General features: G+C 42.5%; 1 protein-coding gene across 3 annotated transcripts in view; it reads right to left on the reverse strand.

Annotated features, from left to right (window-relative positions):
* Positions 1–22,267, reverse strand: part of ZRANB1 (zinc finger RANBP2-type containing 1) — a 42,999-nt gene that overhangs the window by 15,077 nt on the left and 5,655 nt on the right. For 2 of the 3 annotated variants that reach the window (XM_064717487.1, XM_064717488.1), the window contains exons 2-5: positions 15,683–15,780; positions 14,147–14,997; positions 3,123–3,310; positions 1,499–1,652 (exon numbers count right to left, since the gene is read on the reverse strand). In XM_064717487.1, the coding sequence (XP_064573557.1) occupies positions 1,499–1,652; positions 3,123–3,310; positions 14,147–14,960 (1,156 nt within the window). In that variant the 5' untranslated portion in view covers positions 14,961–14,997; positions 15,683–15,780. Of the gene's footprint in view, positions 1–1,498; positions 1,653–3,122; positions 3,311–14,146; positions 15,044–15,682; positions 15,781–22,267 lie in introns of all 3 variants that reach the window. The other variant, XM_064717489.1, reaches the window with a different exon arrangement.

Genomic DNA, 22,267 nt, shown 5'->3' on the forward strand with positions numbered 1-22,267 from the left:
AACATGTGAAAGTTAAGGCAGTAATAAAATAGGAACAGGAACATCCAGCACCCCTTCAGGCACTTTAGGGGACAAGGACTGGGGCCTAAGTGGTATTTCAAGGACACAAAGATCTCTCTTAATTGCAGTGTGGTAGCTGCCAGTCCTGCTCAGATGTCCAGTACCCCAGGGCTTCAAGCCCACATTTAGGCACATGAGTTGCTACTGAAGCACATTAATGCCTGCTGCAGGCAGGGTGATGTGGAGTGGTCTTTTTTTTTTTTGTATGATTGATTGGGGCTTTTTAAGCTAAAACTGCTTGCAGTGACCAGTAATCAATGTAAAAGCTTTGCTCTCTAATATCCAAGCATTGGCTCTTCAGGAGGATCCAATCTGTTTATCTGAAAGGTCGAGTGGAAACTGGTTCCTAAACTACATTGTTCAGGTAATATCTTAGCAGGATTGTGTGATTCACATTTCTATCCTTGGAAATGCTCTCTGGAGCCAAACTGCAGAAGATGTGCAGTTGGCAAAGTGTGAGGAAAGCAGAAAGTCTTGATGCACAAAAGCTTTTGAACAGCTTTATTTTTTAATTACTAAATGGCTACTACATGACTCAAAGATCTGCACAGTGCTTTAAGATGTCTCTCTTGAAAACACTAAACAAATTCTTAAGCTCTGGAGAGAACATTTCTCACATGTTATGAAATCCTTGTTGCCCCTTTCCCTCCTCTCCCTTAAAAAGCAATGAAACTTTATTCTCCCAGACACCCCAAGTGCCTCTCACACACAACCCACAGAGTAAAACTGAACACAGCATCTCAGTCAGGTGCACAAGTGGTAAATATTATCCAGAATTTTGTAGAGGAGATGAGGTAATACTCAACCCAGGGGGTTCCAAACAGAATTTTTGCAATGTTTTATAAAAAAGACAAACAGATCTGCTGATTGGCACAGTTTGCAGCTACACATTTTCTGACTAGTGGTAGCACTTCTATTAAAGGAAACAGCTTTTGAAGATTACAAGTCTTCTAATAGCTCCTTCTTAATAGGTAAACATTCTCTTGATCTCAGAGCAGCTCAAAAGTATTCAAAAATTGCTACAACTAGGTAAAAAGAACAGCTCTGGGCCTCCACAGCAAGAACTGGAAGCTAAAATAGCCATGGGAAAAGTCACATCATGGACCAGAAATGTCTGGGCTCCAATCTTCACTTTAAACACAGCCTTTCCTTAGAACACACCACTTGTCTTCCATTTCTTCATGTCTAAGTAGGGCAACAGATGCTCAGTTCACAGGAAAAGTGTATGGACTGAAGAGTGCAAATACTGAGTAATCAAATTCAGCTACTAAATCTGACCTAATAAAATAGGTCTTGAAAAATAAAACTCTTAATAAATTGATTAATAAGCCTCTTAATGAATAAAACCTACATCACCACCAGAAAGTCAAAATACCTAATTTCCAACCAGTGGCCAAGCAATAAAATCTCCCAGCAGGAAGAAGGGGTTTGTAGCTACCTGCAGGCAAGGTGAAGGTGACAAGGTCAGTCAGGAAATAGCAGGCAAAGTCTCCCTTGCGCTGATGCAGAGATGCAGCGATTTCACGGCGGATCTGCTCCGTGACCTCGGGACACACCATGGCAGGAATGCACTTGGCTGCATGCTGGGACACCTGGAAAACAACACATTACTGCACTCAGCATCAGCCCTTGCAATGTAAAGATCTGGAAGGGATGAGCACCAGCAGAAGGAGTGCAAGAGAGCTGTAAACACTGGCACCCTGAAAAACGTAAAGTTTAGTGACTCTTCATGAAATGTCTCATTTGTCATGGGAATGATAACATAGACCTGGTTAAAAACATCTTTAAATTGAAGAAGTGAGTTAAAAGGTGACCACTCCCAGCTGAAAAAGAGGAAAACAATAGGTAAGAGCTCATAATAACAGCAATCTCAAATCTCATGCCTGAGTCAAGTCTAGACTCAACAAAACTTTATTAGCACTGCACAAGAAGTTTCCTACAATCTTCCCAAAAACTAAGACAGTTACATTTCTCCAGTTCACCAGCAGCAGAAACCCATTCAATGATGGACAGGTGGCACAGGGATGACACCAGATGCATATAAAAAAAGTACCTTTAAGACCCACATTTTCACTCATTCATATCCTAGAAAAGGAAATTATCACTGGGGCTCAAACACTACCAAGCATTTCCAGAAATGACAAGATGAGTCAGTATTCCTAGGCACTGAAACAAAACCAAACACAAAAATCCCTAAGACATTATTTCAGTAAATTAACTTGTTTTAAAACATGTAACTCCATCCACACAGAGTTATGTAAGCAGCACAAAGCTGCTGATATTACTCATATATAAATATATACTCAAGGCTTTAGCTACATTTGTCTTGCTTCATCTACTCTTTTTAATTATTCAACATTGAGCATTCCATCATCTTTATGTGCTTTGTAGGCAAACAGCAGCTTTCAGAATTGCACTAAGCATCAGGGAAGGAGGCAGAATAAAAATCTGGCCTTGATCAGGTGAGAAACCAAAAGTCTGAGTTTAGGGAAACAGACAAAAAAAGGTAACAGAATTATTTACAGGGCAAAGATGGAGAACAGCAGAGGTCACCAGAAGCCAGGTGACACAATGGAATGTGGAAGAGCAAAATAGAGGAATCAGTCAGTCTATAAAATGGGCAAGAAATAGAAAAAAATGCAGCAATTTTGCAAAGCAAGAAATCTGCCTCTCTCTGGAAGAGAAGCTGCCCCAAAAGCCAGGAAAGCCAGCCCAGGTAGACTTATTAACAAACTCATTAACAAACAGAGAATAAACTGCGCTGTCATTGATGTCAGTGCTTTGCTTTGAGAGCATTTCCTCTCCCTCACCAGCGCACAGGAAGCCTCACAATAGCTCCCTTCCACTGCCAGTAAAGTCCCAACGTGTGCCAAGACTGTTCATTAATGAGCAAACTGAACATCCTCAGCACCATCACAGGGAGTCTCTTAAAGCCAACTCCCTCCTTGAGGAGAACCCAAGGCACGGGGACGTAAATTCCTGCAGCAGCACCAAGCAGAGCTGTGCACCACTGGCTGCACACAGGGGAGCAGCTCCTGCAGGGGCCAGGGGGGCTCACTCACCTCGGTGAGGAGGATGGCCAGCATGTCCTGCCTCTGGAAGCGGATGGCCAGGTGCACGAGCGTGTAGCCCACGTCGAAGGCGGACGGGCGGTTCAGCAGCCGCACCTCGTCCGCCGTCAGCTGCCGGGCAATGTCCCCTCCGGACGACTTGTAGGCTTCCACAGCAGCCAGGTCACCTTCCACAACTCCTGAGGGCACAGAAACAACACACAGCCCGTTTCAGACACAGGGAGCCATTCTGGAACAAGCCACCTCATCTCACAGCTCACCTGGAGCTGTTCTCTTACAGGCCAAACAGACAAAGATAACTGCAAGTTGAATCTTTGAAACTTGCCAATTTTTTTATCATTTCAGGCAGAAGGCTACAAAATATTTACACTTACCTCATCTCAGACCATTTCTATTACCCACACTAGCTGGAAAATGTAAGAGACCAAAAGGCAGCTCAGAAGTGGACCCATGATGCAACACCAGCAGTAACATCCACACAAGCATTTCAGTTGACCAGAGAGAAACTTCTTCACAGTACAGAGATTAATTTGATTATTTAATCACCAATTACTAGATCATAGAAATAGGACCTATTAAAAGATCTTTTTTGGACTAAAAGTTTTATTTTTTCCAATTTTTTTTTTTTGTACAAATGGTACAAAGCATAAATTTTTCTCTTCAGCTCACCATCTCTGCTACTAATGGTGCCTGAGAGTTTCACTCAGGATACTCCATTAAAACTGAATTAAAGAGAAATTAAATACACTGTGTGTACCTTCTAAAGATGAGAGGAACAATGAATGACCCCAATGTCTCCTAGAGTCCCTGGAAACCATGGATTTATGTACCATGCTTCCTACCAAGCCCAATCCTGCTGAATGCATTCCTTAGCTGCAATTATCAGAACACACCATCAGTAAGATGTGGAGCTGCTAACAGGATCTGTTCCAATACAAGACTTCCCAAATTTAGAAATTCCTTCAGATATATTCTATTTTAGGTGCGTGGTCCACGAGAGAACAGTGCAGTGCTGAGCTGAGGAAACAGAAGTGTCCCTAAAGCCATCTTTACTGGAGCAGTAAATGGAATCTCACTCCTGAGAAGCAGCCCTTGTTGCAGCAGCTCAAGCAGAGAAGAGCACAGATGACAAATGAGAAAACCCAGTCCCTGTTTTCTGCAGCTAAACCTCCTTCCTGAGAGTCAGCAGCTGAGTGGAGGCTGGAAATTGAGACCCAACTCCATCCTTCACTTCATCTGCTCACCAACACACACAAGCTGATGAACAGGAAAGGTCATCAAACCCAGTCAGGACAATCACTCCCACTCAGGACATGAAATTAAATAAAAAAAGGAAAAAAACCACAACACTTCCCACCCCCTCATCCCAAATGAGTAAAAATCCCCTACCAAAATTAAAAAAACTCCAACACAACAAATTGAAATGGCTGCTAGCAGAGAAGCACAGTAACCACTGGCTTGCTGGTTAATCCAGGATTTAGGAAAGCATTCTTAGCTCAGCCAAAAAGTATCATTTGAATGCTGAGATTATAAAGCTTTCAGAAGAAACACAGGGAGAAAATGGATTATCAGTGCAAGACATTTCTCTATAAAGTTATCAGCTGTGCTGTGTAAGCTTCCACAGATACCAGCTGGATTATTCAACAGTGGTCTGAAGCAGAGAAGTTCCAAAACAACAATTCAACTGCAAATTTCAGTCATCCAGTAGCTACCCACTCATTGCAGAGTCCTAGCAGGCCAGGCCAGAAGGAAAACCACACAGACAGTGTTTTGCAGTTTTGTGCTGCAGGTGTCTGTCTCCTGTAAGGAAGACACTCCTGCTCCTCTCCAGCACTACTCTCTCATTCAGTGCCTGCCTGGCTTTCTCCCCAGATGAGCTCTATCTGTTTTATTTTATTTTAGTTCTTGCTCTGTAGGAGTCACAAGTGCCAAGTGTAGGACTTGATTTCCATGCAAGCAACATTTCTGCCACTGATAAGGCAATTCCTCATGGCTGCTGCAATGATCATTCCAACCAACTGCTCCAAACTGGTATTTGGTGTGTGTGTAGATGTGGATGTGTATCCAGATAACACATCAAATTTCTCATGACCTGCCCTCTTAAAACAAGTTTTACCACAGCTCTGGCAAACTCAAGAATCAAAGGAAAGAAGAAACTTGATAGAAGAGCAAATTCTCTGCTATTTTATTATATTCTTGTTTTTTTATTGTTACAGTAACAAGCTGTTATGAGCTGAAATGCAATGGAGGCACAGTAAGAACAGGCAGTCACATAAAGCACATGTGTCCCTGAAGATGCCACCAATCTAAAGAGTTACAGCCCCTTCAGCCTTTCCCTTCTCTGGCAAATCCACACGGGAAACAAAATTAATTATCCTGTGGTAATATTAAAACAGTTCAGCTCCTCTCTTGGGTGAGCCATCAAAAGGATACTGTACTAAGAATGCTGTTAGGGAATCCCTCAAAGACAAATAAGACTCAGATTGAGAGCTAAGAAACCACATTTTAAGTTAGACTAATATAAAGAGGAAAAAAAGAGAAAAAACCACAAAAACATTGTATTTCTGGGTATAGTTGGTGTCAGGAAGGTATTCTAAAGCAAGACCTGTTTGGCATTTAAGTCCATAAAAGATAAGGTAGCTCCAGCATGGCATTGCTTGTGGTTAGTTTTCTCTTATCCAGATAACACATCAAATTTCCAGTTATCCAGATAACACATCAAATTTCTCATGACCTGCCCTCTTAAAACAAGTTATACCACAGCTCTGGCAAACTCAAGAATCAAAGGAAAGAAGAAACTTGATAGAAGAGCGAATTCTCTGCTATTTTATTATATTCTTGGTTTTTTATTGTTACAGTAATTCAGGAGAAGCACCTTGTTAAAGGCCAAAAGGCACATCACCCCTTTTTGTATTTTAACCCCTCTACTGACACAGGGGAGACTCCTGGCACCACATCTGCACCATCCCCCAGACAAACACACCAAACACCACCCAGGACTGGTAGGTGGCCATTCTGAGAATCCAAACATCCACAACTGATTTCAAAATTCAAACAAATATCCCTAAATTGATCTTTTGGTGACAATGATCAGACCCAAATCACATTCCAGCCAGCCTGTCAAGCAGTACATGTTACTACAGCCTACTACTGGGAAATTCATCTTTTTAATTGCTCTTCCAGTCCCCCACCCTCAGCTGCTTATTACCATCCCACTCCTCATCAAACCTCAGCAACAACTGAGCTCCAAGGCTGATGCTGAGGGGCTCACATGAGGTTTGGCAATGCCTTTTCCAAGCACCAACTACTACAAGCTGCATAAGGATCCAGATCAGTGCATGTGCTCCATGCAGCACTGCCAGTTCTGGAAGTTTATTCCCACATCTTGCAATACTTGACATTCCTCAAAGCCCCATGTCCTAGAATTACTAAAATTGTTATATAAGCTGTCAGTTCAAAAGTACATTTCTAAACTTTGCTGATGAAGTTTAAGCTCAAGATCAAGTAATGCATAAAACCAGGCTGAGTATGCTTTCTAGGCCTTATTTAAAAAAATAAACAAGGAAATGTATTTCTAGTAGTATTTCAGGTACAGGGTTGGTGTGCTGCATGACACAAACCAGCAGAGCTACAGCTCACAATGTGACTGTGGGCATGGATGCTATCTGGTCATCCTCTGTTTTTTAATCCAAACAGGTTAAAATTACTCTTTATAGCAGGGGGAAGCATCAGAAGTTTTTGTTTGTCTAGTCCAACTCACAGGGCTGATACTCCTTGGGCATTACAAGCCTCCTTGGCCCCTCTGAGCCACAGCAAGTTAACATTTCTCTTTACCTGTTCTACCAAATATCTGCTCCATGCAGCCACTTCAGAAAAACAGAGAAAATCCCTGACAGCCCAGCAAGTGCCACCCTGCTTACAGTGCCAGTCCATACAACCCAAGGCAGCAGTGAACACAAAATCTAACAGTGACTGATAACAGGCAGACTGTTAGAAACATGAACCAGCAAACACAAATCTTGCCCCAGAACTATGAGGTGAATTTGCCTACATGCACCATGCCTGCAGTTCTGAAATTCAGTATCACCATACTAAAATGAGACCTGAATATGCTTGTACTGACAATAGGAGGCACATTCCTACAAAGGCTTTGATTTCTGTGGGATGAGCCAGAGCCTCCAATTCATTAAGTCTATTTAAACAGAGCTCAAAACCCCCACTGTTTATGAGAAATACTACAGAAATATTTACTGATGTTCTAATTCCCAGCATTTCACAACACAGAAGTGCCTCATTACTTACACAAGCAGACTGAATTGTGTCCTGTGCCAGTTGGATTATTCCCCACTGACACCCACTGCATTCCCCAGACTGGTAAAATGTCAGAAGGGAGAGTGGCATTGGCCTTAGGATTGTTCCCAGAAGAGGCTCCAGGAGCTCCAACCCTGGTGAGGGCACAGCCCTGAGTGGCTGCAAATGCAAACACATCCCAGTGACCACAGCTCCCCTCTAAAGGGGACTCCAGCAATGTCCCTTTGCTGCTGCCCCTGACTACCCCAGTCTGTGTGTGTACCCCTAAAATTCTGCTTGGCCCCATGGAAAATCTCTGACTGTAGTCTGACATCCTAAGGGAGAGGACAGAATGCCATGAGAAAATCCAAGTGCAAGTCAGAATTCTGCATTTGCAGGTTCAACTGTGCTCCCATTTTGCAATTCAGGCATTTCCTCTCATTGGAAGACTTTCACAGCATCAGGAGCCAAGGTTTTTTTCTTCTTTTAGCAAAGCCCTGCCTCTTAAAAACAGCACAGATCAGATATTTGCAATCTTAGTATATATTAGATGACAGAAATTAAGAAGGGTATTCCAAAAGACTAAATTTTTTAAAAAAATCAATCACCCAATTACAACTCTTACCATCTTGATCCTCCTACAACTTTTACAACTTCCTTCTTTATTAGATGTCAACATTATCCTCATATTAACTAAGCCAGAATTAGCTGCTAAAACCAAACTATTTCAGCTTAAGGTGCTATTAAGTTTATACTTTAGAACATGTAAATATTTATAGGGTTTAGTGCAGTAACAGAAACTTGGAAAATATGCAAGATAGGCTTACATGCATTTCTAGAAAACCAAGTCTTGTTTCAGGCTTTTTCAGTGGCTTCAGAGCAGCCAGGTAGAAAAATTCCCAAGGAAAACACAACAGCACAACCTTTATTTACTTCAGTACCTTTCTGATGGTTGTGGGGCACTGCCTGGCACAAGCTGCAAATGCAGGAAGGGAATTCTTCCAGCAGACTGCTGCAGTTGGGACTATCCAGAGAACACCCTGGGATCAGGGATTCCTGGGGTTCAAGGAGGCAGCAATGCCTGCAATAACTCTGTTCTTCCATCTGAGCAAACTGCAAAAGGAAATATTTCATCTTACAGAGGTCACTGTGCCTCTGTGTGGGACAATGCCTTGATCTGCCTGGCAAGAGAGGGCAAATTGCTCAAACAACCAAGTTCTACATTTTAGAAGTCAGAAGTGGAGACAGCTCCTGCTGTAACATAAAACAGATCAGAGACAGAGCACAGAGCCCTGGGCTGCTTCTCTTCTGCCACAGATACAACTGCAAGTGGTCTGTCACAGATTTGCTCTCTCTCATTTACTCATCTAAGGACTAATCCTCAGACTGGTTTAAGTGCCAGCAAGTGAGAGGCTGCTCAACTGAGGCACTAAAACCTAACTCTGCCACCTGGGAAGAATCTCCTCTCCTCTAACACAGACTGCTGAGGAGCTGGGGCATTTTCTGGAGCTGAGTCAGCCCTCAGGCTCTTCCAGCTCTTCACCAGGGGCACATCAGGGGGCCATAAATGAAGTTTTATTGACAGTGACTCACAATTTCATCCAAGGAAGAATTAGTCCTGAAGGACAGACTGCTTTGTAAGCAAATGTGACACATCAACTTATAAAAAAGAGGGTTTGAAAAACCTTTATGGGCCTTTTCCACACCCTTCTGTTCCTTCTCTTTTTGGATTTCCAGAGCCTCCCCTGTCAGTATTAGTACATAATCAACAGTAGGTCACTCTGCAGGTAATGACAGAGACAGAAACTTCTGTATCTTAAGATTTTTTTGATTCTTCAAGCTCAGCACCTTGCATCAGCTAAAGAAAAGAGAAGTAAATACTTCCAAGAAGACACATACCTAAAACCTGAAGCCATTCAATGCAGGAGAGCATAAATATTGGTTATTCTTTGTTCCATGCAAACAGCTCTTCTACCTACATACACCCCTATAGTATGTTTTGAATGTATCATCACAGGACAAAGCAGCACAGATGTAAGAACAACTGTTTAAAGATGTCCATATATCACTCTCCAATCTGTCACACCCCTTGTTACTTGCAGGGTTGTACCACAAAGGGAGGCTGGACAGTGGAAAATCATTAAAGTTAATTATTAAAGTTAACCATCAGTGCTTCTAAGGGAAATTGAAATAACTGGTTTTAACTTGATCATTTATTCAATTATTTGCAGTATAAAATATCACAGTGTTTAAGAAAAGGAGTTATGATTTTGTGCCAGGGAGCAAGGCAGGAAAGTTCTGAGTCTCAAAGAGGTGCACACACAGATGTGTAGAGCATTTCTGACAGGACAGCTGTCCAAGGCACAGGTGACATTACCCAGAGCTCTCCCAGCCAGGTGAGAGCTGGGATCTCCCATCACTGGCACCTGGCCCAGCAGCCCAGCCACGCTCCCCTGTCCCAGGGAGGGAGCCTGGGCTGTCCCAGTGCCCCCAGGGACCCTCAGCCCCCCCAGGCACAGCCTGGCAGTGAGGGACAGATCCCTGCTGCCCTTCCCTGAGCAGCTCCAGCAGCAAGGAGAGCTGCCCAGCATGAACAACAGCACCAAGGTCCAGCTGTACCCTGGATGTGACAGGAGGTCAGTCTGAACTCACAACACCGGCAAAGAGAAACAAACCCCCACCAGAACATCCCCTAACCCAGCTGCATTCTCAAACAGCCAGCAGGGCAGCGAGGGGCACCTGGGATGGCTCTGGGTGGCAGTGCCAGCTGAAAGCACCTTGCTCATGCCACCTCCCTTTATGAGCACTCAGAGAAGGGGCAGAGGCCCTGCAGGACACAGAGCAGGAGGTGCCTCAGTGTCTCAGCGTGGGACTCAGCCCAACAACCCCATACCAGTGTCTGGCCAGGGAGACTCTCCCTGCCCACAGGGTTCCTGAAGGCCTGGGTAACGTATCTGGCACTAATTCAAAAATCTAATGGAGAGATACAACTGTTGACAAAGGAAAAACTAAGCAGACATAAATAGGAATACTAGGAATGAACTCACAGTCCTTTTAAGGATGTACTGCAAAACAAGATTCAGCACAGATTGCTCTAAATACTCTGGATTTGTTTAAGAAACACTCTTAGTGGTTTCTTTCACAGAGCTGAGAATGTGTGCACCATCCCCACAGGGAGCTCTGTCACAGCAATACCCACCTGACCTGAACCAAGAGAAGAACACACTCTGGCAGCAGGTGACAAACAGGGGAGCAGAAAGGAAAAGGGGAAGAAATGCAGTTTACTTCTACCTAGTAACTCCCACCTCAGGAATCCCCAGCAGTGCCCTGCAGCAAACACGCTGTGCCAGCACCACTGACAAAGGCAGCCCTGGGGTGCCAGGAGATGGAAGCTCCAGGGTAACACCCAAGCAAACTCTGGCTGCCACAGAGGTTTTACAGGCATCCTCATCATCTGCACTCCTTAAACCCACAGCCAGCTGCAAGCAGCTTCAGCAGGCCCCACAGAACTCCTGATGCTGCACAGCACATTCTGTCATCCCACCAGGGCTGCCTGACAGCCTCTGCCACAGGTGCCATAACTTACAGAAAAGGTCATAAAGTTTAATTTACGTGCACATCAGTTCCCTCCCCTAAGAAATGAGTCACCTTAGACTCCACATTAATCTTGTTCTAGGCCACTCTGGTAGCAAACATTGGTGTCACTGCAGAAACCATTTGTAATTCCTCTTTGGAATTTAAATTGGCATCTGGAGGAAGCCAGTAAGCCACACTTACTCCAGTTTCTGCTAGGATTTTAATCAATTTTCACCACATGAATCAGTTTAAAATCTCATCTTTCTGAGAAAGAATCACCCAGCAGATACACTCACTCTGAAAAAAACAAGTCAATAAAAAAAGCAACATTCAAGTACATTTGCTGGCAGAGTTTGAATGGGGGAATACCATTAATCCTTCTGATTTGGAAGGAATTCCCTCCATCAAGGAAACTATTCATGCTGAAAGGCAAGAGCTGCACTCCTCACATTTTCTCCAGCCTGGATTTGCAGGGAACAGAAGCCTTGATGACACATTTACTTACCAAGGTGGGAAAAACATTAATGGATGCCTCCAACAAAACAAAACAAATACAAACACCTCTTCTTAAATCTACTTTATACACATCTCTCCATGTTTCAGCTAAAAAGAACAAATGTGGAAAAGACTAATCTGATACATGTTTTTTAATGAAACTTGACATTCAATTTAAAATCTAGTAAAAAGAATTTTGTACTGGAGTTGAGATGTGAAGAGGGAGTGCAACCAAACAGCTGTCCTGAAGTATCAGACATTTTCCTTGGTACCTTCTGACAGATAATATCTTCTCAGAGAAAAGAAAATAACCACTCTGCCAAGAATGCCTCCCACTCCTTTAATCGTTATTTTTAACTTCAGGGCTAACTTTAAATGTTAACATTTTAACATCTCTCCTACAAAAGATGGATTCAAAGCTAATGGACCCTCCAGAACTGATCTTAAACTTTCAGGTTTCAGTCTGAAGCCCCCAAATCCTTGTTAGGCACCATCTGTCAGATGGAGCAGGGTAACACACAAACTCTGGTCATCAATGTTCACAAATTTACTTGGTATTTAACAGGAACTTGTCCTGGTTTATAATTTGGTTTGGCTAAGGACTGACAAGTGTTCAGCTCAGCTACAACTTCCCAGGAGTTCCAGCTGGCAAACAAACAGAACTCACTAAGTAACAGTGACCCACTGGATTTCAATGGTAAAAACAGATGCTTTGGGCAAAATTATTCAATTGACAGTTAAACTGGTTTAGGTAAGTCACACTAAGATCACAAGCAGAAATTCAGCTTATTGCTTTAATGGTTACTGGCTGAACTGGTGTGCTCTTGCAGCACAGATCCACTGCACAAGAGAATCCATGCAACCTCCATCAATCTTCCTAAGGTTATTCCTATTAGAATGAGTAATTATGGGGGAAATAAATTATATCTGCAACATGCAAAATGAAAATCTGAGCTGAAGGACAGATCATTACCAGCTTTGTTTGCTGTTCCTGTGCCCCCATCATCCCTCTCCCCAAGAATACAGGAGGTGTTTAAGGCAGAGAAAGAAACCCATGAAAGCTTTCAGCAGGCAGCAGCAACAACCAGCACACAACTCCACCTGCATTCTGCTTTTCTCACCAAGATCCCTTCAGACCAAATCATTATTGCATTACAAAACTTCTGTGAACATGGTTTTGGGTTTTATGTACAACTATATAGTCACAAGCAACATTAAATACTTGCAAACCCACCTTCTTAAATATAAATACAACCCTTCCCACACAGGATAAATCAGAAAGTGTGAAATATTTTAAGTAACATTAGAATACTAAAAAAAAAAAATCACTTTTGAAAAATCAAAGGGAAAAAATAGCCAAATATTTAATACAATTGTTTTCAGAATGCAAGATAAATGCCCTTGTAAGGCATAGGAACAACCTCCAACAACTGACCCTTGGTACTCAATAACTTAAAAAATATCATGCAGAATTTCAACTGCTTCATTTCAGAAGGCATAAAGGCTGTAAGGAAACTGGAGGTATCAGGAAATACTGAGGCATCTCTTTCCAAAAGGAAGTGAGCATGTCTAACTACTCACACAACACAAAAATAAGCTAGAATATTTATTAGCTCAGAGAAACCAAACACAGCATACCCACAAAAACATTTCCACCTGATCAAATATGTTACACAAAGCAGCTCCACTAATTAGCTCTTTGATTACAACAACCATGAAGTGACTTTGTGAAACATTAAGGAACAGCATGAGCCACACTAGCGGAGCCAGAGTTTCAAATGAAGTGTTTTACTCTAAAAATAGTTGCATATTTCAAGTGTTGAAGCTGCTCGTATGCTGGGGCACACGATATCTGCTTCTGGGAAGCCACAGCACAGGAGTTCACTCACAAGGTCAAAAACTGCAGAAAACCCTGCTCTCACATGGCTCTGTTCTTTAACAGCACTGCCAGAATTATCCAGCATTTCCTCAGCAAAGCACTAAAATACAAAACAAAACTGGTATTTGAATGTTTTTTGAAGCAGCTGACTTCAAAAATACTTTCAGAAAGCCTGTAAACATTTACAACACAGTATGTGTATTAATACAACATTATTACTTTCAAGGTCAGTATTACACATGCAGTTTCTTGGAGCTACATATTTTGGTGTTATTTTTAACATCTGACAGAGCATCTTGTACTGTTGCAAGCTCTACACTGTTTACAAATACTCCCAAGCTGCAGCTGCTGACTCTCAGAGCATGTCTTGCTATAGCAGAAAGAAAAGTAATTTTAATTATCCATTAATGGCATTTTTACAGCACTATCTGCACTCATGTTCTGTAGATTGGCTTTGTAATTTTTCCACCTTTTGACAATTACATGGAACAACAGGATTTGGTTACAAGAATATCCATTTCTACAAAAGGTCAGAAAAGTCCAAGTACACTTGAGAGACACGTCTAACCCTGTTCAGATTATGGATGAACTTCACAGCCTCTCTCAGCAGGTGCTATTTCAGGAACCTCTACATTTGGCTTACTTTTTTAAATGGAAACACAGGGATAAAAAAAGCTGGTTTGAAATCAAATGCCAAGTTTCTGTTTTAATTCTTCATTGCCCCAAAATATTTAACCACCAGCACAAGAGCAGAAGGTAGCAGTAAACAACTTACCCACACAAGCATTTAGGAACAGCCAGTCAGTCTTTTTCATTCTATTTTTTATTTGCTTTAGTTTTTTGAAGTCAACTTCAAGCTCCTCCTTGCTGCCAACAGCTCCAGCCAATTCAATTCTTTGGAAGTCCATTTTCACATCAGATTCACGTTTGGTTGTTGGTGGAGATCTTCTTTGGCTATTACCACTGCTGGAGCTGCCTCTCCACCGAGCCCTGTCTTGCTCGTTTATGATGGAAGAAGCCTCTTCTGTGTCTGCCAGTTCTATTGCTTCGATGTTGTTGGGTCTGGGGTGGTCACACACAACACATTTCCTGGCCTTGGCCCAGTTTTCATATGTACAAACAGAACAAGTCCAGTGCTGAGCCCTCGTGTTCAGTTTGTTTCTGTCATTGTACTCCTCACACGGATCCACGGCCAAAGGGACGGGCCTGGAGCCGGAGCCCGAGGACTGAGGGGACTCCGTGGGGCTCCTGGTCCTGCGCTGGGACAAGCACTGGGTACACCTGATAGCCCTGGGCCAGTTCAAGTACGTGCACATGTGGCACGACCATTTATTTGCACTTTCCATGCTGTAGGATGATTTAACCCTGGGTCTTGCACTGGAATCCGGGCAGATCAAAGGACTGCTCCCTCCTTCAGTGCTCGAAGGATCCCAGTCCCTCCCGATGTCACTGGAGCCACTTTTGAAAGGATCTTCTGTGATAATTGTTCCACTGGGTCTCTGGGCACGACACATGGTGCACTTGATTGCAGAAGGCCAATTCTCATATGTACAATACTCACAGGCCCATTTAATTCCACGCTCTGTCATCGTGCACTCCTTGAAATGAACTGCGGCGAGCAGAAAGCTGAGGGGTCAGAACACACCATCAGTACACAGAGCCAGCAAAGGAGCTGTTCAAAACAACAAAAACAAATGATTTAACCCCGTGGATATAAAAATCAGGCTGGCCTAATGGGCAGTCTTTTTTATTTGATATTATTACAACATCTAAGGGGAGTAAAATCACTACCGGCATTTACATGCAAAATTCGGGATTTACTAGTGCAAAAATGAGTCCTACATTTCTAAAACTCTTCAAATTTGCAATTCCCAACAAATTCAGAATACCCATTAAGCACTGAGAATACTGGGGCAATGACCAGTACAGCTACAGAAACAAGTTATAAATATTAAATTATCAAAATAAAATTCAGTATGAATCCAGCAGTACAAGAAAAGGAACACAAAGCCTAGGTCCTGTACCAGACCTCACAGGATTTGGAAGGACAGAGTGTATCAGGTGGGCAGTTACACAGTGAGTAAGCAGTTCTGTCAGAAAAGGAGGGTGTTGGAATTTATATTAAATACTTACAATATGAAAATTTTAGAAATGTGCTTAACCAAGACTAGGTCTTGACTGGACATCACCCATACCAGTGGTGTTACAAAGTGAAAATGCCACTTGAAAGCAAGCACAAGCTGTGTGTGTTGGCAGGCTGAGAGAGGATTTTCATGCTACAAATTCAGATTTCAACTCAATTCTAACTCACTTTTTCTCTAATGAAGAGGGGATTCTGTCTTCATGCTGGCTCAGACCTTTTCTTCAGATTGCTGAATATGAAGGATGAGACTAAGCAGATAACTATTCCTGTAAACAAAATGAAAACAGACTCATTACACGTTTCCTACTGGACCTGAGTAACCAGAAAGTTAATTATTAAATGCCACACCTATTCTAATCCCAATTTACTCAGTTAAACCCAGTCACGACCTGCTGAGGCCACGAGAGACTGGTTAACATAAACCAATATTTATTAAAAAACAGTGGCTACACAAGTGGTCAATCTGCTGAAGTAAAAGAAGTAAATCCAAGCAACAAGTTCACACCAAAACATCCCTGAACACTCTGACTGCAATCTGAAACTGGATGGGGAAGGCAGAAAAAGCTTTGTGTAGAGCATAATAGAGGGAAAGGGTGAGGCAGGTAGATAAAGGACAAACAGACAAACGTACACAGCATTTCCTCTCTTACCCCAGAATAGTTACCCAGCATGAAAAACTCAACAAAATGCTGCTTTTAAGATGGCAAAACTCATTAAATACAAACTTGTCACATCACTTGACTGACACTTATTTATCATTTTGCCACTCTCTCAGCTAACAGAACCACCCAGAGCCTAGGAAACTAAAACTCACAACAGGATTAAATTCAAAACTAGACCTAAAGCTAAAAATTAGTTAATAGCTGCTCCCCAATGAGCCAGTGCTTCATGAGTTAGTACATTCTCCACTGAAATACCTTCACACACACCTTGCTCTAAGGCATAGCTGAACCTTCTACTGAAATTTGCCAGCCTTACTCCTACTCTGTGCTCCTGAGGACTCCAGCACTGCCCATGGGTTTTTTCCAAGAGCTCAAGTGATCTATGGAGCAGATCAGGTGGCTGCATGAATGAGGGGCTATCGCATGGCTGGCCCAGAGGAGAGGGCAGCACGATCCTTTTCCATAGCAATCCATATTTATGCTGCATGGAAGGCCAGGAGCAAGCAGGAACACAGAAAGCTCTCTCATAAAGCTCAGGTTCCACAGCACTGCTCTGAGCAGCCTGCACAGCACTTCACTCCCACCTCTACACCATAAAACTGTGTCACACTGAGCAATGTGCTGGAAAGGCAATCACATTTCCTGCTGCTTCCCCTCCACCATTCCTGACAGATGTCCATGCCCATTTATAATGGGGAAAAAAGGAGCTGCCCCATATCTGTGACAAAGTGAAAAATGCATATATACAGGAGAATATACATACACAGGAGAATACAGTAAGTGAAAAATACATATATACAGCAGAATACAAAGTTAACTTGATTTTATTAAAGGTGACTTTGCAAGGAAGACTTTTTGGGAATTTTAAGGAAAAAAAGTTTCTCTACTCTGCCAAAGCACCTCCTGTAAGAGCACACTAGACACTAGATTTATCTATTCCATTGGGTCAAAGCTTTTCCCTCAATTCCCAAAATAAGGTTTTTAATTACTTTCTTAATAAGTTTCTTCTCTCTAGAAACAGTAGAGGATTTTTAGGAATTAATGTTTTGTAGTTCAAAACATGGGAGAGTTGAACAGAGTTTTCAGAACAGAGAAGGCAGGAGCACACTGCCCATGCACCTGCCCACTGCCACCAAGGACCACCAAAAGTGGCTGTCCCAATGCTTGAGAATAATTCCTACTGAAGGAGAAGTTGGTTTGGTTGGAGTAGGTGATGCTTCCCATCAAATCCATAAACAGTCTGTGATGGGTATGTGGAACTGGAAATGGTTTCTTTCCCTGCCCTGCTTTGTAAGGCCTAAAATAAAACAGTTCCCACTGCAGACAAATCCCAACCCCCATTTGGGATGGGGCAGGAAAACAAGACATCATCTGTTTTAGTGCTATTAAGGCTGGGAAAGGAGATTGTTTTTGCAGCCAGCCCCTTTCCAACTTGAGCTGCAATCTAAACAAGAACTGAGATACTACTCAGGAAACAAAATAGCTCAGGACATCCCACCTTACAGGAAAGCTTTCATCCATATCACAAGATCAGCTTTTTAGCTGCAATCATCTTCTGTGCCACTTAAAAAGCAGATGCTCTCAGACATAATTCTTAGAGAGGATGAGTATGTGCAGCTCTGAAAGCCTCTGAGATATGAGCTCACCACCTCTGAACACAAGGCCTCGGGTTATTATGAAGTAAAGAATATAAAAAGGCTCAACAGAGCAACACAATTTCTCTTCCTTGACAGCTCTGCTAACATCAAGTACAGTGAGGAAATTCAGCATTGGGGTTTTTTTACTGTTTTTTACTTGATCTGACCTCCAATTCTACCCACCATGGTAGCTCCCACAGGTGGCTCTGGTGGGAGCAGAGCTGCAGGTCACAGACACCAGACCCATCCCATTTGTTTACATCAGGAACTGCAGTGACAGGACAAGGGGAAATGGCTTCACATTGAAAGGGAGTAGGTTTAGATGAGGTATCAAGAATAAATTGTTCCCTGTGAGGGTGGGAGGCCCTGGCAATCCCTGGCAGTGTTCAAGGGGCCTGGAGCAACAGGGACGGTGGGAGGTGTCCCCAGCCATGGCAGGGGATTGGAACAGGATGAGCTTTAAGGTCCCTTCCAACTCAGACCATCCTGTGATTCTGTGATTTACTGATGATACAGCATCACCATCCAGCCACAGCAGTTTGAAGCTTATTACATTTTTTCCCAATTACTTCTTTGACTCTGTTTTCAAGTCAACTTGTTATTTTAGATTCCTCCCAGAGGAGCAGCTGAATCACAGAGCGCCTCCTGTGACAGAGAAATAGCAACCCAGTGACTGTGGAGTGCAGGTGCATGCCTTTATGTCCAAAAAGCACCAGCAGACAAGAAACTAAAACCCACAAAACTTCAAACAAATTCCAGTTGATCACTTTAGACAGCGTGCTGTGTATCTTCTGGACATACTTGTAGAGTAACTCAATACACTGAAGAGAAAAATACATTAAGTTCTGTATAAAGAACAAAAAAACAAATCAAAACCTTATCAGATCACCCTTTTACTACATAAAGTCAGCTGGAAAAGGTGACCTAGAATAACTTTTTTTTTGCTTTGCTTCTATTTTTAAGAACATTCTTCTTTTTGGGTGCACAGGAAAACACCAAACAGCTCACACAAACTGGGAAGAAACAAAGAAGGTCTCAAATACCACTTTTATGACAGGATCCATTACACTCCCTCAATTTAATGATTCTCTGTGTCCAGAAGTTGTTTTTCCTTTGGCTCAAAGAAGGAACAACATGGAGCTCCACTTCATGAAAGCATCAAGCCCTCCCTGCACACAGGCCAGATGCTGATTTAGCCCAGTCTGCACCACAGATTTGTGCTGGGATGGTGCTGGCATCTGTGCTGCCTGAAACCTTACATAACCACACCATCAAATCAGGGCTCCCACCTCCAATCCATTTGCTTCATGTCTATGGATTTTCAAATAAAACTGCTTTGGGTTTACAGGCAAAAGGGAGCCCAAGGTGCCAGCTCCAGCCTGCAGCAAGGCTTGTAAGGTGAATCAAGAACCACCTCCTTCCCCTCCTGTGCCTCTCACAGGCTGCTCCAAAAAGAAAGGCAGGCTGGTTTCTTTACTTTAAAAACACTAAAGCAACTTTTCACATGAACACAATAAGCAGAGGTACCTTTTTCTAAAAGAAAGGGATCTCTGTAACCAAATGCAGAATCTATTTATTCAGCACTTCAGGAGTGTAGAAGTAAAACCTTTCACAAATCCTAGCCTTATGTTCCAAGGGGGACATTTACTGACTTTCTTCTCTTACCTTACCAAACTCACTCTACCTTCAGCTGTTTGCTCTTCTTTCTCAGTAACTCAGTACAAGCCTGCACAGATCAGTATATTAAAAGCAGAAAGCTTCAACCTGGCCTTCTGCAGTTTGATGGGAATGAACAATAAGCTCCATTGTCATCTCCTCAAATTAATTTTAATAAAATTAAGAACCCTGACCCTGTCAATGGAACAAACAGATCAGATCAGCACTTAGTCTGGAAGCTTTGCAGTAGTATCTATGTATTATAACAGAGAATGGAAAGATTACTGTGAGGCCACAAACATAGAAGCATTTTGTGCATTAGCCCAAACACACTGAAGCAAGGAATTTAACAAACAAGCCCAGTTTGCTTTGGTTGTTAGGACAGTTCTTTAAAAAGGCAACGATTCAATCCCAAAGAGAACAGCAAAAAGGAGAAAACACACTGTCATCTCAGCAAAAGAGCACTGGGATGATTTTCTGCAAGCTGCTCTCCAAGGTGGGGGTTTTACATGGGAAATGCTGATTTCCCTACAGAACACCAGCCAGGTGCAGAGCTGGACCCAGGCTGCAGCAGCCCAGAATGCAGAACCCCAGAAACCTTCCCAGCAAACAGACACAGGCAGGGCTGGGAGGCTCTGCCTGCCCCACCCTCCCACCCTCAGGGCTGTCCCAAACGCACCTGGACCCCTCTGCCCCCCAGCAGCAGGGACCAGGCTGCTGTCTCAGAGAGCATCACCCACCTCAGACTGGCACAAATCTCAATTCCATTGAACACCCAATCACTCCCGTGCACATCACAACACAATTTAGAAACTACAGAGAAAAAAAACCTGTAAATAGTCACACAGTTCCAATGAAAATATTTTCAATCTAGCATGTTAAATGACTTCTAACATTTTCTTCAGTTCTGACAGTCCAGATCACCAAAAATACTCCTCATTGCAGATTTTTAGGTATGACCTGCCTCACTACCTAAAACTTTTCTAAGTGGGGAATGAGTTAAAATCCAGGCAACTTCAGCTCTCACATAGATACACATGGCAAGAAACACAGTTCTCTTAACCAGAAAAAGCAAGAAAGTAAGAATTAACTTCTGAACACATTCAGAAGTCTGTTCATTGGGTGAATTCAGATGGGTTTCATTTACATAAAATTAATAAAAAATTGTTTTCATTCTGCTTTACGGATTCGTATCTCATTTCAAAGCTTCTTAAATCTACTTTATTAGGTATTTATGGTATTCAGAAAAATTACGCTGATTTTGCTTCAGCTTTCTTTTCAATATTCTGTTCACACTTCCAACCCAACTGCTGACTTTTCATAAGCACAAGAATTTATATGCAGCTTTCATGCAAGAGGATGTCCAATTCTGCTAATGCTCCATGCACTAAGAATGAAAACATCTGGGAGGATTCTGATCTTTGGAGACATCTGAAATACAAGACTGACAATGAACTTTAGGTCTACAACTTAATGTAAATGGACATGTCTGCAAAAGCTGGAAACTCATTACAGAATTAACAGATATTGGAGAATAGTAAACATTTTCTCTTTCTGCTGTCTTTATTTTTATTTTCATGTTTATCTCTTGAAGCATTTCTGTGCTCTTAGCCACTACAGTTAACCCTCTTGTGTACTTTGCATGGTGCAAGTTTGCATTTTATTCATTACTCATCTCAAATGGGTCAAACTCCATCCAGCTCTATTATACTTGTGACTAAAAGATAGGGAAATCTTAACTGCTGAAAATAATCTATAAAGCCCAGCAGCAGCAGCTTGCAGATCAGTGCTCTTTCTTTGTCAGGGCTGTCCTTTTGTTTTGTTTTAAGCTCAATTAAAAGTGAATGAGTGTCCAGATGAGATGTTACCACACGTTAGGATGGACTAAATACGACTGCTTAGAAACCAACACCATTTGGGCAAACAAGGGTAAGCAGTTTAACTGTTACATAATGCACAGCATCTCCCACACAATACTAATCAAAAGCCAAGCAAAATTACTTAAAATAATGAGCTATGATAGAAGATTTGCATAAATACAGCCAGCAGCATTTAATGAATTTGACCATGAACAGCAACAGATGAATACTGACTTAAGATCTACAGTAACAAACATACACAATAAAACAACAGAACTGTTAAAATTTCTTTTTTAAAAAGGCATTAGCCTTGGACAAAGCACAGAAGTTGAACAAGATGTTTCTTTATAAAAAGTGAGGTCAAATGCAGAAACAGTTTATCTGTGTTTAGGCTGTGCCTCAAACACCAGACCCATTTGTGTTTAGCTCTCAGCCATCCTCGCACACCAGGAGGAAAACCAGATGTCAGGCTGTGACTGCAAACACACCGTGACCCGGAGCCGCTTCAACCTGTCCAGGGCAGGAACACTACACCGAGACTTGAACATTTTCTGGTCATTATCCCCCGGAGCTCCCCAGCGCGGGCTGACCATGAATCACAGCAGGGCTACACAGGCAGCCCCCGTGGGGAGGAGGAAAATATCATCAGCTCTTTCCCTTTTTTTCACATTTAAAATTCAAAGATACAAATAAAAGATAATTGAGTCCTACCCAGAACTGGGCTGAACCTGGGAATTTTGCAGACACATACTTGTGGCAGTCCAACCCTTCCGTAGCCTTTCCAGATCCGCCCCCAAACCATGTCCCCACATCCACTTGGTGTTTGAACACTTCCAGGGATGCTGGCACCATTCCTTCCCAGGGCATCTTGATAACCCTTCCAGTGAAAAAATGTCCCTCATTCAATCCAAACCTCCTGGCATGGATTTCCCCTTGTCC

The sequence above is a fragment of the Zonotrichia leucophrys genome, chromosome 6 (genome assembly GCF_028769735.1).
Source record: "Zonotrichia leucophrys gambelii isolate GWCS_2022_RI chromosome 6, RI_Zleu_2.0, whole genome shotgun sequence".
Taxonomy (NCBI): Eukaryota; Metazoa; Chordata; class Aves; order Passeriformes; family Passerellidae; genus Zonotrichia; species Zonotrichia leucophrys.